Genomic DNA, 14,962 nt, shown 5'->3' with positions numbered 1-14,962 from the left:
CCCACCAATACCAATACCAATACCAATACCAATACCAACACCCCAATAACACTGTGGCCACAGACCATGCCCAGTTTCTGCACCACTGGCTAAGAAATATTCCAAGTTTACATTTTGGCTTGAACAAATTTATTCATATATCCATAGCCCTATTTCATTCAAGCTTTATTTGCTGTTCTGAAGCCTTAAAAAAAAAATCCAGCAGTGCTACTAAGCCACATCTTTAATAGCCTTAAATATCCATTGAACTCTAATCATTATGGCATGTCGATGTCTACCTTTGATCCACATAGACAAATTTTCCATTCATTGTAAAACGGGTTATAAATTCAGTTGGTTTCACTTTAATCTCTCCACTGTTCTGTGGGACAATACATGGATGTAATCTTCCAATGGCAACAAGGCAGGTAAAATTACTACTGTCTTTCTTATTGTCCCTTTCTTCTTCCATTCCAACCATATTTGGAGGCCAGCTTCTCAAGTAACCAGTGCAGTGGATAGTACAGAATTTTCTATGATCTAGTTCAAAAGTTTAAAAGAAGAGCATTTGTCAATTATAACTCAAAATTCAAAAAAGATTAAATTTTAAAAAGCATTTGAATCATTATGAATAAATTCTTAAATTTCTGACTATTTATACTAGTTATAATTGTGCTATGAAATATTCTTTTAAGTATGATAAAATATAAGCAGGGAATAGTATTGCATTGAAAATAAACCCATCATGTTTATTTAACAGCTTCATTCTTAATGGGTTATTTTTCTTAGGAACTAAACTATATGCAGTACATCAAAAAGTTAACAGATTGTTTTAATTTAGATTTAAATAGGTCTATGGCTACTTAATTATTGCCAAGTCAATTTTTAAAATTACAGTAATTCATGTTAGAAAAAGTAAAACTTCATGTTCCCTTGATCTCAGCCACAAAGACATTGTTTTCAGCTTCCTAAATTTTTCATATATTATAATTTAATTTCAAAAGTTTAAGGAGGACAATTATGCATACACTCTTAAATTTCTATGTTAGTACTTATAATGGTTAATAGATACATAACAGATTATAGGAACATTTTAGAGCACATTTGGAGAAATTTATAATAAAAGGTATAAAAATAAAATTTGACTCAAATTTCACTTTTCAGAAAAATTCCAAGCAATTAACTCACAGGAAAAAGCTCCTCAAACAGGTCCAACCAGAATAATAAAAAAATTGGAAATAATCCATTTGCTCAAATATCAGGAAATGCTTAAGAAAACAATGAAGTAAACACAGCGTATACACATTACGGCAATCCACAAAAAAAAGTGACTTAAAGGTTTAATCTTTAAGAAAGGAAAAAAGCCTAGTAAAAATTACTTAAAACAGTTGTTGGTTGTAAGATTTAGAAAAGACCAGAACAGTCATTGTTTTAAACTGGCACTTTTTGGTAAGACTGTTACTACAAATCTTCAAAAAAATTTTTTCAATAGAAGATGATATGGGCTGTCTTACAAGATAGCAACTAAGAGTAACAGCCAAGATTTAGAGAATACTTTATGTGCCATGCTCTGTTTAAGTGCTTTAAATGTCTAGTTCATTTAATCTTCTTAACAGTCCTATGAAGTGTTCGAATATTATCTCCATTGTCTGACAGCTAAGGCCAAGGTCACAGGAGGGAAGGGTGGAGCTGAGGTTTACGTGTAGACAGGCCAGCTCCAGAGCTCCCTTTCTGAACCCTGAGTGCTCTGTCATGGAAGGCATTCACACAGGAGTTGCCTGGGTGATGAAGGGGGAAGGGTACAAAAAGGTTTTCAAGCCAGAGGGAACAGCCAGCGCCAACCGAGAGTAAAGAGAGTGCAGTCAGATGTGGCTGGACACGAAAGCAGGGAACAGACAGTTTAGCTCTCCTGCAAGCCATGCATAAGACATTGTATTCCTAACAGACATCAGCCCCTCCATGGTCCACAGAGCCTTCAATTACAAGCCGTTATCTCTTCCAACCCCAAACCAAGTCTTTTATCATTTATTCCCTACCCTGTTTAATGGCACCACAATCAACGCAGGAAGTTAAATGAGAAACCTGGGAGTAGGCATTCCAGGCTCCTGCCTTTACCTCACCCAACATCCAAGATACCTCAAAGAAATTAAAATTGGGATAAGCCTAAACACAAAGTTTTCATTCATATTAACAAAACTACATGGCAGTCAAAAATAAAAAGTTTATAAAACTAAGTTTGGCATTTCTGATGACGCGAATTTGCAAATGATACTGACTAAAAATATTCTACTCAACTGAAAACACAGACAGAAAAAGAAGGTTTACATTTATGTATGGAACCTAGCCTTTTACTTTGATCCTTCTACCATTAGATAGATGGGTTGTCGTAACAGGCTTAACAACTAAATTTCCAACTAAATCTGCCCCTCACTTCTCACCTTGAACATTTATTCAGTTGGCACATTTCTAGTTGGGATTATGTGATTCCACCCACTGCAATCTATTTGATCAATTATCTAAAGTTAATAAAAAATCCCACCAAAAAAACCTTATCCCAAGAATTCTTTTATACTTTTCCCTAAATATTGGGGTCACAGGCCCCAATCCTTACCAAATTATCTATTTGCATCAGCTCCATGGGAGAGATTCATGTGTAATTTACTCCATGGTTTAAAAAAGGGAAAAAACCCTTTATTAACCCAAACACTGCTTCAATTTACAACTTTCAAAAATCCTCTATGAAATTTTTCTTCAACTAGTTGCAGGCTGGGTCTCCCAACTTGGTTTCTTGCTGTCTTAGTTTGAATTCTCACAGAAGCAGATCCTGAGACAAGGATTCAGGAAGTGCATTTGAGAGGTGATTCCACAGAACACTGGCAGGGAATTGGGGAAGTGAGACAGAGAAGAGAAAGAAGCTAATGCAGGATACGTTTCCCAGCAAGTTGCCACTTTGGGAAACCAAAGCTAAACCTATTGGGGGCATTCTGGGAAAAAAATGCAGTACAAGAGCCTCAGAGTTATGTGGCTTGAAGGGAAAGAGAGCTCTAAGATATTGATCCATCAGCTCCCTTCAGTCAGTGGATGTGGGAGGCTCCCACAGAGCTCTGATTCCCTGCCACTGGAAGCCTGTCCCTAGCTAGTGGAAACAGAACTGTCTCTAAGGACCAGAGGAAGGTCAAGTAGAGAGTGATGGGTGTCAGACATTGGAAGCCAGGGGCGTGCCCCTGAAGTGGGAGGTGCTGACAGGATATGTCATGGGGTTCTGATAGCATCTGCCACACTTGTACAAGAAACCAATGGACGCTGGGTGCATTACTGATGATCTTTCCAAGATAAATTTAGAAATACCTAAGATATTTGGTAGCAGTCATCCATCCTTTTCGGCCTTTGATTTCACAAACTGAAACACATGAGTAATTTTATCCGTATCTTAGAATCTTTTTCAAAGTTTGAATCCATGACATTAATGTTAGAAGCAGGGTTGAAATAATGTTTTCCAGTGTCAATCTTGTTTTGTAAAACCTTTTTATTATGGAAAATCTCAAACATACACAAAATCAGAGAGAACAGTGTAATGAAGCTCCACTTGAGTGACTCATGGCTTTCCATAAATCTTAAATTCAGTTTCAATTAGCATAAAAAGGGCTGCTTTTTAGTCTTATTTTAAATTTAAGTGTAACTAAGGCAAAGCTATGGAGATAAAGGATCAGTGGTTGCCAGGGGTGATGGAGGGGAGAGATGAACAGGCAGAGCATAGAGGATTTTTAGGGCAGTCAAGATACTCTGTATGACATTACAACAATGAAAGTATATCATTATCCATTTGTCCAAACCCACAGAATGTACAACACTGAGTGAACCCTAAGGTAAACTATGGACTTGGGGTTATTATTATAATGTGTCAATGTAGGTTTCATCCTTGGTAAAAAAAAAAATACTATTCTGGTGGAGGATGTTGATAACTGGGAAACTATGCATGTGCAGGGGCAAGGAGTACATGGGAAATCTCTGTACCTTCCTCTCGGTTTTGCTGTAAACCTAAAACCACTCAAAAAATAGTCTTAAATTATTGTTTAAAGGTTTAAATGTAACAGACATGTCATGGTAAAAGGGAAGAGAAACAGCTGTACTAACTACAGGTTTTCCTCATTAATGGGGAGTGGTCTTAAAACACAGTGATTCCATTGGCTACTTACTGTTGGAAAGAACAATTGAGTAGTAACTACATGCCCAATACAATCATTTCACTTGACAGATACCGTCCGCGGTTAAAGTAGAATATAAAATGATCTCACACGTGGGCAGTCATCCACGTGGCCAATCAGGGTTACATTCTGCAGTGACCTTATCCTGGCCCAGGCATCTGTCTACGTGTCTGTCTATACACAGTTCTCCCCAAACCAGGCATGGTGAGGAAGGGCCCAGCTGATGGTTAACACATGCCTTACCATCCCTAGGCCAAACTGGCCTCATGCCTTTGGCACAGAGCTCTGGAGTATTAAGTGAATATTGGGTTCAAGTGCTTGAGCAGATTAAAAAGTCTGTTTTCAGAGGATATTTGACGCTGACGGCAGGCATCTGTGCGGCCCGGCTGGATGTGGGAGTGAACAATTGTGTGTGGGCAGGAATATACTCCTACAACAGAAGCCAACCCCCTTGCTGAGCGTCTCCTACAGAAATCATCTAGAGGGCATCTCTTTCATTAATGACCTTCAGCATCTAGGAAGCTTCTCTCGTAGGTGGCATGGCATGGTGGAAAGAACACAGATTTTAAAGCCAGATTCCTGATTCTGCCACTTTCTATGTGACTTTAGACAAACTAAGCTTTTTAGGCTTCAGTTTCTTCACTTGCAAGATATGGATGGTTTGCACAGGATCGTTATGTTTATTAAATTAAGTACTTTATGCAAAGTGCTTGGCATATGGTACATTTTAAATGATTACTGATTTTCTTGTGCTTTCATTTTCCTTCTCTTCTTTCTGAACCACAAATAATGGCTTCCATCTATTGAGTGGTTGCTGGGAACCATGCACTGCATTAGCCATGTGTAATCCTAACCACACTCCTAAGAGGTGCTGTTATACCCATTCTACCAGTCTGCTCGGGCTGCCATAACAAAATGCCACAGCCTGGGGGGCTTAAATAACACGAATTTATTGTCTCACAGTTCTGCAGGCTAGAAGTCCAAGATCAAGGTGTTGGCAGGTTTGGTTTCTCCTGAGGCCTCTCTGGCTTACAGACAGCTGACTTCTCACTGTGTCCTCATATGGCCTCTTCTCTATGCGTGTGTGTCCCTGGTGTCTCTTCCTCTTATGAGGATGCCAGTCACACCAGATTAGGGACCCACTCTTATGACCTCATTTAACCTTAATGACCTCTTTAAAGGCCCTATCCTCGAATACAGTCACGTTGGGGTCTAGGGCTTCAATGCGTAAACTTTGGGGAAACACAATTCAGTCTGTAACACCCATTTTTCCATATATTGAGAGGAAATTGACTAAGGCCACGCAGTTGATAAACAGCAGGCCTGACATTAAAATCCTACTGAATTCAGAGTGCAGGCCCTTTCTACTCTGTCCTAAAGCCTGTCCACCATCATGGCTGCTGTGAGGAGAGGCTAGTATGAGAACATGGAACATTAGAATGACTTAAAAATGTCAGTTCCTTTAGCTCATCACAGAATTCAACTATGAATTAGCTCTAATTGACATTTGCCGGATATTCTTGAAACAGCTATTTTTCCAGTAAGATTATTAATATTTATTCCAAAGGAAAGAAATTTTCCCTGCCTCTTCCATAAATCTCTAAAACTTATAATAAAAAAATTATTTGTAGAGGGGCTGGCCCCGTGGCCGAGTGGTTAAGTTCGCGCGCTCCGCTGCAGGCAGCCCAGTGTTTCGTTGGTTCGAATCCTGGGCGCGGACATGGCACTGCTCATCAGACCACGCTGAGGCAGCGTCCCACATGCCACAACTAGAAGAACCCACAACGAGAATACACAACTATGTACCGGGGGGCTTTGGGGAGAAAAAGGAAAAAATAAAATCTTTAAAAAAAAAGAATTATTTGTAGAAACCACATGGGAGGACTAAAGTTTGATTATTGCATACTTCAAGAATGCTGTCTGGATTTTTTTTTTTTAACTTATGACTATACACACACGTTTTTGCTTAAGATTCAATATTTACAAGACTGCTTCAAAATACTATAACAGTACCATGGAAGGAGGACATCCCACCTTCCTTTTTGTATCTTTACAAAGGGTTAAAAGACCATACACAAAGTATTTTACTTCCAAGATTATTATCAGTGACTGACTTGGGCTCCCATGTATAAGAAAAATCCTCCAAGAATATATATATTCAGTCATGAGCTGTTTTACAATTTCACAAAACCAAAATGAAAAATCTAAGGCAACAGAAAGAAAGAAGAACCTAGAGTTCTGCCACCAGTTTTTAATGTCAATTTAATAAACACTTATTTTTACCAAAGCCCAGATTCCTTTGGTTCCAGATTTACTTCTCATGAGAATTATGGTAAAGAAAATGGTCAAGTTGTTTGCTCTCTTAGTCATCTCGGGCTCCCACAACAAAACACCACAGAATGGGTGACTTAAACAACGGAAATTTATTTCCTCATGATTCTGAAGGTGGAAATTCTGAGATCAGGATGTCAGCATAGTAAAGTCCAGGTGAGGGCTCCCATTCAGCCTTGTAGACAGCTACCATCTTACTATGTGCTCACAAACAGCAAACTCTCTGGTGTCTCTTCTTATGAGGGCACTAATTACATCACGAGGGCCCCACCCTCACGACTTCACCTGAACTTTATAATATCCCAAAGGCCTCATCTCCAAATACCATCACATTAGGGTTTAGGGACTCAACATATGAACTTTAGGGGACATGATTAAGTCCATAGCATTTGCTAAAATCTTCTTGGGATAAAATATTTAGAAATATGTTTAAATTGCTTCTTGGATGAAATCAAAACACTATAATGTCGATTAATTCACTAGATTCTTAATTGTTCTTGTGGATCTAAGAGTGATTATGTGATGAATTAGGAACAAAGGACAAGAGGACAGTCACTTATGCCTTCAGTAAATGTTTATTGTCTACTATTGCTAGGCACCACGGAAAGAGAAATGAAGCTCTCATTATAGTGTGGGAGGCAAATGAAAAAGAATTTCAATACAGTGTGGAAAGGGCAGCAAATATGAGAGATACTCAGCATTATAAATAGATTACCAAAGGTGGGTACCTGGGACTCAAGCCAATCAGAATGGGGAGAGTGTGAAGAGGTGTCGCCTGTGCTTTAATGATCCAGAATCTGCCAACAGGCTGGCATGCTCCATCCCTTCTAGCCAGATGGCCTGTGCTGCTGCTGGGATTCTGTTTTGGAGATGCAGGTTGGGTAAACCTCCAGGTCATCTGAGTAGGTGCCTGAGCCATAGGCTTGACAGGGTCAGTCTTCTCTTCCATTGTGGGCACTCTCAAATCAGGATTAAACTTTCGTTATGGTGGAGAAGGATGCCATCAAACTGCCCCCTTAAATCTTTCATGTCTTCACTGATCATCCTGTAGGGTCTGCCATATTGGGGAAGAGAACCTTTGAAATGTTTCTCGAGATTCTCTCAGCTGGTCTACATGTCTTGGCCTCCTGCAGTATTAATGTGAAGCACTAAGGAGTGCATACCCAGGGTGTCTGATTTGGTACTTCATAATCTACTGCAGTGATGGCAATGATCACTTAGCTCCCACTGGGCCCAGTACAACACAAAACATTCTTCCTTCCTATCAGGTTAGGGATCTAATAAAGGAGCAGAGATGTTCCTAGGGGCATCCCATAGGCTCATCCATTATTTCTCTAAGCTCTAATGCAATGGTCTTCAAACATTATCTATTTTGCATGCTATAAAAACATTAAGCATCCCTCATGTGCACAAGTTTATACATCTACTATTGTACTAATATACTAATATACACTAGCATACTAATATAGTATGTATATTACAAAATACAAAACTGAAATGAAAAATATGAGAAAAATATGGAAAACAATGTTTTTTGTTTTTTTGTGAGGGAGATTGGCCCTGAGCTAACATCTGTTGCCAATCTTCCTCTTTTGCTTGAGGAAGATTGTCACTGAGCTAACGTGTAACAATCTTCCTCTATTTTATGTGGGATGCTGCTACATTGTGGCTTGATGAGTGGTGCTAGGTCTGTGCCTGGGATCCGAACCTGCAAACCCCAGGCCACCAAAGTGGAATGTGTGAACTTAACCACTACGCCACCGGGCCAGCCCCAAAACAATGTTTTAAGAACAAATTTTATTAATGGCCAAATGTTTTTCTTCCTTAAAAATTATTATACATATTATTTAATGAAAGGGATATAATTAGTTATGTTTTATTATCTTTTAAAACTGTACTTTAACACATTGTGAAATAGTGATCTGAAGGTATGGTTCTAAATCTAACTGCTTACTCTATTCTCTTTTTCTTCACAGCACTTATCACCACCAGCAAGGTTTCTCTTTTGTTCACTGCTCTGTCCCCAGCATATAGAACAGCGTTTGGCCCATAAATGTGTACTTAATAAATATTTATTGAAAAAAGTTCTTTCTGAACACAACACCATATCATAGTGTGTTGTCACGCATCCATCCCTTCCCTACTCCACAGTCAGTGACCTTGTGTTGGCAGCTTGAAATTAGCCACAGTGTAACTATTTACACCACAGAAATTGGCAAAGCTACAAATCAGAGCTTGATATATTTTTTTGTTTTCTGATTCTCTAGACTTGTGAAAGTGATGGACGAAATGTCAATAATGAAGATTAAACTTAAATGTGTGGTTTGTCTGTAGTTGTTATAAAGTGAGTAGTACAAAACCAAAATGAGTAATCTTCTGGTCTTAAAAAACTAAGCAGGGTCAGCTCCAGTGCCCTGGTGGTTAAGTTGGGCACGCTCGCTTTGGTGGCCTGGGTTTGGTGCCCGGGTTTGGTTCCTGGGCACAGACCGACATGACTTGTCTGTTAGTGGCTATGCTGTGGTGGAGGCTCACATACAAAAAAAAAAAAAGAGGATGGCTGGCAGCAGATGTTAGCTCAGGGTCAATTTTCCTCAGGGGAAAAAAAATAACTAAGCAATTCAGCAAAGTCACTCATATCACTGACAAATGAGTGAAGTTCCGACAACATATCTTCATGGTTTCACTTTCATCTTACTTACTAATGTAAAGGAAAATATCAACCAACGTTCTTATCAGAACTACACCCAGAGAGCTGGTTAGGAAACACTGACCAGCAAACCATGGCACCCAGCCTGCATTGGCCTACAGATCTGGCCCCAGTGCCTTCCTTCCCAACACTATCTTCTGCATCTAGGATCTAGTCACACTGATCTGTAAGTCCCCAAAACACCAATTTTTTTCCTACCTCAAGGTCTTTATACTTGTCTCTCCATCAGGAATTTCATCCCATAGACTTTCCTTCTCATCATTCAGGTCTCAGATCAAATGTCACCTAAGAGACTTTCTCTGAGTATTCTAAAGTAATTACTTCTTCCTCGTCCCTGTCCTCATTATGCCATTTTGTTGACTTCATTAGTCTTTCCACTACCTAAAACATTTATTAATTTACATGTTGATTGGCTGTCTCCTGTCCCTATAACATAAGGTGCCCTGGAGCCATGACCTGTCTGCCTCTTCCCAGGGCATCCTTCGCATTTTGTAAGAACTCAATAAATAATTGTTGGCTGACCAAACTCTATTTAATTAGAGACTACTGTCAGGCAACGACCTCAGACTTGTCTCTATCACTTTACTTAGGCATAGCTAATATGTAGGGACCTTTTTAGAAACAAAATCATGATAAAGCCACGGGAAAATGCAGGTGGGGGAGGCATCTCCACCCACAGAACTTGAGCCCCAGTCTTAGGCCTTGCAGCCCAGGGCATCCCTTCTTCCTCCATTCTCTTGTTCTTTCCTCCTCTTGTGCTCCCAGAGAATCTCATACTTAACAGAAGAGTCTAGGGGCTGGCCCCATGGCTGAGTGGTTAAGAAGAGTCTAGGGGCTGCCTCAGCGGCCCAAGGTTTTGCCAGTTCGAATCCTGGGTGCAGACATGACACTGCTCATCAGGCCATGCTGAGGCGGCATCCCACATGCCACAACTAGAAGGACCCACAACTAAAAATACACAACTATGTACCGGGGGGCTTTGGGAGAAAAAGGAAAAACAAAATCTTAAAAAAAAAAAAAAGACAAGAGTCTAAAGCAGTGGTTCTCAAGGTGGGTTCTCTGTATTAGCAGCATCAGCGACACCTAGGAACTTGTGAGAAATGCACATTCTCAGGCCCCACTCCAGACTTATTCAATTAGTGTTTTTAAATCCCTCCAGGTGCTTCCGGTGTAGGCTAAAGTTTGAGAACTATTATCTAAAAGGATCTTAAAAATATATTCCTCCAGCTCACCTAAATTCTACTGAACACGTGGGAGGAGTTTAAACAGTGATGGGTGAGTTTGGGTGGAGGGTGAGGTTTTGCCAAGGGGTTTACGAGTAGAAGCTTAGTGTGGATAGGCAGTCTCAAGTTCAAGAATAGGAATTAATTCAAATGTGGACATGGGTTTGAGATGGAGAGACTTGGACAAATTTATTCACGTCAGAAGGGTGACTGGGAGGCCCAGAAGGGAGAATTAGATCAGGGTCGAGGGGAAAGAATACAGAGGCTGAGAATCAAACCTGTGGGTTGCAAGGTTTAGCAGCAACGAGTAAGTTGGTAGGGCAGGGGGCGGAGAGAGAAATCAAGCTTTACAGATGTAGGCTGGTTCCACTGGGCACAAGCCACGCACCAAGACAAACGGAGGACTAAAGGCTAGTGCTAAATAAGCCCATGAGGAAAATCTTCTCTTCCCAGAAGGAAAGACAAATTAATCTGCTAATCTTTAAAACACTTACAAAACTGGTAATTCTAGCCTCTACTCAATTTACAACTTGAATCAGACGTCACAGAGATTTCAGCCATGTTAAGGTAGTTGTGTTGACTGCCATGTTTTCCTCTCATGGATTGCTGTGTAGATTGGGTAATTCACTTACGGTAGGATCTGCTTCACCTTTAATGCAATCCTAAGGGTAAAATGTACTACAGTACAGGGTCTGCCTGGAGTACGACTCCGTGGACCATCCACACAGAAGGAATCTTCCTGCCCTTGGAGACTATTTCCACACGATATGGCCATGTCCCAACAGGGTAAGATGACTATGACTGACTTGGGAAGGCAGGCAGAGAGAGCAGGGACCTTGAGGTAATGACAGTGATGGTACTTACCATCTGCTCTGCACCGTCCTAGGAGTCTGGGTGCATTATTCCTAACAGAATTCATAACAGCTCCTAACATTAATTGAGTGTTACTATGCTAGGAACCATGTTAAACCCACTACACATATTAACTCATTTAATCCTGGGAACAGCCCTGTGAGGGAGGCTCTGATGTTATTCTCATTTTACAGCTGAGGAGAGTGGGACCCAGAAGGATTTAGTAATTTATCTTGTCACATAGTTAACGGTCCCAAGTTAGGATTCAAACCTGAACAGCCTCGGTCTAGAACCTATGTATTTACCCACTCCACAAAACCACACAACGCTGTGAATATCCTTGTTTTGCAGATAAGGAAGCTGAGGCTCCGGGGGGTTAAGAAACTTGTTCACAATCACACAGCTAGCAAGTGGGAAAGCCCCAATCTGATCCCAGTGAGCTGGATTCCACAGCCTCTTCACCACCAGTTCAGCTGTGACGTCCACCCTGAGGAGGCCGTGCATGTGACTCCAGACAACTCTCACCATCAGAGCCAAGGGCAAGAGGGAAGCAACTGACGGTTTACAAACAGATCCCCCTTAGGACGGCTGATTCACTCTGCTCCTGTTTCTTTATAGTATAATGTAAGAGTAGGGGTTTAGGTTTGAGTGAGTTTTGCCTGTTTCCCTTTCTGTGAGTTACTGAACCTCTCCAAGCCTCTCCTGCCCAATTCTAAAACAGAGTTAAGAACAGTGTTTTCACGGTGATTAAAACACTTATTTAGGGGTTGGCCCATGGTCGAGTGGTTAAGTTCGCGCACTCTGCTTTGGTGGCCTGGGGTTCACTGGTTTGGATCCTGGGTGCGGACCTAGCACTGCTCATCAAGCCATGCTGTAGTGGCATCCCACATAGAAGAACTAGAATGACCTACAACTAGGATATACAACCATGTATTGGGGCTTTTGGGAGCAAAAAGAAAAGAGGAAGATTGGCAACAGATGTTAGCTCAGGGCCAATCTTACTCACCAAAAAATTTTCAAAACCCTTGTTTAGCTCAGTCTGGTGGGCAAGTGCTTACTAAGTGAGAATTAGGGATTATCAACTTAGGTGGCTACCAAAAAAGATTCTGACCAAAACTTGTAAATAAACTGAATCTTGCAGATCTATATAAATATCCGTTTAAAGAATGTGAAAGGAAATCTCATGTTAAAATTTGCACTGGGAATCCTATATCTAATAGGTTACATGTTCTTAGGCAAAAAAGTCATGAGATATTTTGCCATCCCTGAAATTTCCCAATTATGTCAAATAGATGAGTGTTAAGTCAATTCAAAATGTAAATATCTGCAAGACAAATCTGTAAAAGAATTACAAGGAAACAGAACTCGAAATATTTACCAAAGAACCACAATGTCAGGAAAATTAAAACTACACCTGTAACTTAAGAAACTTTCACCAAAATTAAATCAGATTCTTGTAGTATTGTGCTTTGTTCAAAGACCTAACTTTAATATTTTAAAAGTAATAATGGAGTTTCATAACAAAAGTTTTATTTGCATCTCTTCCCATTTGATAGTCCCCAAACTGCAATTTCAACGGCACCATGAAAATCTGGGGAAATAAGGAAAATAAGTAATTACCTGATAAATTTGAAAGATATGATGAGCCAATCTAAATAATTCTGGTTAAAAAACAATCTTATTTCCTTAGGTGCCGTTGGCCTCAATTATCTGCCTTGACCATACACTTTATCTTTTCTGTACAGAAAATATTTAGGACATTAATTTTATATCCATGCCTCAAATCACTTGGCATTTGAAAATGATGATACCTTTCTTCTTTGAGTTAGGTAAGCCTTCATGCTCTTCTTTGACAGAGACTTTACAACTCTTCATCCGACAGAAAAAGGATCGTCTTGAGCCAGAATACACACGTGTCCTTCCAGTGTGAAAATTACTGTGAACTTGCAAACCAGCTTCCATGGCAGAAGGAGGCAAGAGAAGAGGTAGAAAAGAATATTTTAAAATTTTGAAATTTATCTCCTAACATTTTCTGATCATCTATTACATATTTTTATAAATTGAAAAATAGAAATGGTTAAAGCAATGACATCATTGCACAGTAAACCCCAAAGTGAAACATACTACAAAATGGATTTGCCAAGCAATCACATTTTTATAACTTATGAACACTTGCAATTTATCTTTATTTTTTCCCTCAAGGGGTGGATAATAAAGATAACTTAAATGAAATTAAATAAAAATTAAATAAAAAATGTAAAAACCCTCAACTAAAATAGTAATCAGTGGCATAAAGCATCATTAATTTTACAGGGTAAATAATTACTTGGTACTAAGCATTTTCAGAGACGATAAGTATTTTTGGAGAAGATAAAGAATACTTACACTTCCCAAGCACAATTATACAAGGTCTTTCATATTGAGTAGACCTAACCCATATAAGAAAGAGAATAAGTGTCTCTCAGCATATAGCTACATAATGAAAACTCCAGGAATTTTTTATCCCAAGTGATACTTTTTTTCAAAGATTCTGTTAGCATATGAAAAATAGCATATATGAAGCAAAAAGCATCTTCATATGAATAAATTTGTTTTTAAATGTGTATATGAACGTACAAATTCTCTATAATAGTTATATTGTGAAACTCTGAGGTTGATGATGGTAAAGTTTAACAAATAATTCTCCTCTTGATAAAACTATAATTAGCTAACTTTTCAAAACACTGGCAGCTTTACTTTTAAGTAATAATTCTATTGACATAAAATGGGAAGCACGCTGAATTGAGTACTTACTTTTGGCATCTATTAACTTCTCTCTTGGTGAGATATCCGAAGAAGAAAGCTGTTCCTTTACTTTGGCCACATCTTTTGGATGTAAAAAGTCAAATAAGCTTTGTCCAGTCAAACTAGCCTATTTATAAGGTAGACGTTCGTTTAAAATCAGTACCAGAATTTTTCATATTTTTTCTCCTACAGACACATGATAGTCTTTCTTTTGTTAAAGTTGCTTATCTTAAACTCAGAGTTACATCTACTACACTGTGTGACATTAACTTAGTGTTAAAAGCAGGGTGAGACTTGTAGATAGAAAAATACTACACGTCCACAGAGCCGTATCTGGATATACACAAACCACATCCGAACACCTAACCACTCACGTTCTGTTAACTTTTGTTACTCTTATTAACATCTCCCAATTCACATGTTACTTCTAAATCATAGTACGATTTACTTTAAACCTTTTTTTCTTTGGTAAAAATAGATTATGTTATAGTGTAATACGGAAATCACAGAATATCTGTGACTTTATGGTGTGCCTCAAAGAGATCTACCATATTACTAAAAAAAGAAAAAAATCACGATGCTATTGAAAACCATCTCCCACTTCCCATCCCACTTCTCCCAACATGCAGTGTGCTCCCAGCTCTATGCCTCTGCTTGCCTGGCCTCATCACCTGGAATTCATTATCCCTTCCCTACAAACTCAGCTCCCTAGCCACTCCAGCCCACTGTCTTTACTCCCCAGATTCCCTCTCCGCTGAAATGTCTTCCTCCCCTTCTCCGCTCATCTTAAAGCCTAGCAGACATTCTACTTCACGTGTGAGGCCCTCCCTGACCCACAGTGATCACCCCTCTTCTGAACTCCTTTGTTACCCAAGAAGATG

General features: G+C 39.4%; 1 protein-coding gene across 5 annotated transcripts in view; it reads right to left on the bottom strand.

Moving 5' to 3' along the window:
* The window catches only part of BMAL2 (basic helix-loop-helix ARNT like 2), a 75,513-nt gene that overhangs the window by 14,713 nt on the left and 45,838 nt on the right, over positions 1-14,962 (bottom strand). For all 5 annotated transcript variants that reach the window (XM_014846876.3, XM_014846877.3, XM_070495183.1 and 2 more), the window contains 3 exons: positions 14,091-14,208; positions 13,109-13,252; positions 279-519 (listed from right to left, as the gene is read on the bottom strand). In XM_014846876.3, the coding sequence (XP_014702362.2) occupies positions 279-519; positions 13,109-13,252; positions 14,091-14,208 (503 nt within the window). The remainder of the gene's footprint in view (positions 1-278; positions 520-13,108; positions 13,253-14,090; positions 14,209-14,962) is intronic.

The sequence above is a fragment of the Equus asinus genome, chromosome 22, assembly GCF_041296235.1.
Source record: "Equus asinus isolate D_3611 breed Donkey chromosome 22, EquAss-T2T_v2, whole genome shotgun sequence".
Taxonomy (NCBI): Eukaryota; Metazoa; Chordata; class Mammalia; order Perissodactyla; family Equidae; genus Equus; species Equus asinus.
The sequence above is the reverse complement of the archived record's forward strand: the minus strand, read 5'-3'. Positions and strand labels throughout refer to the sequence as shown.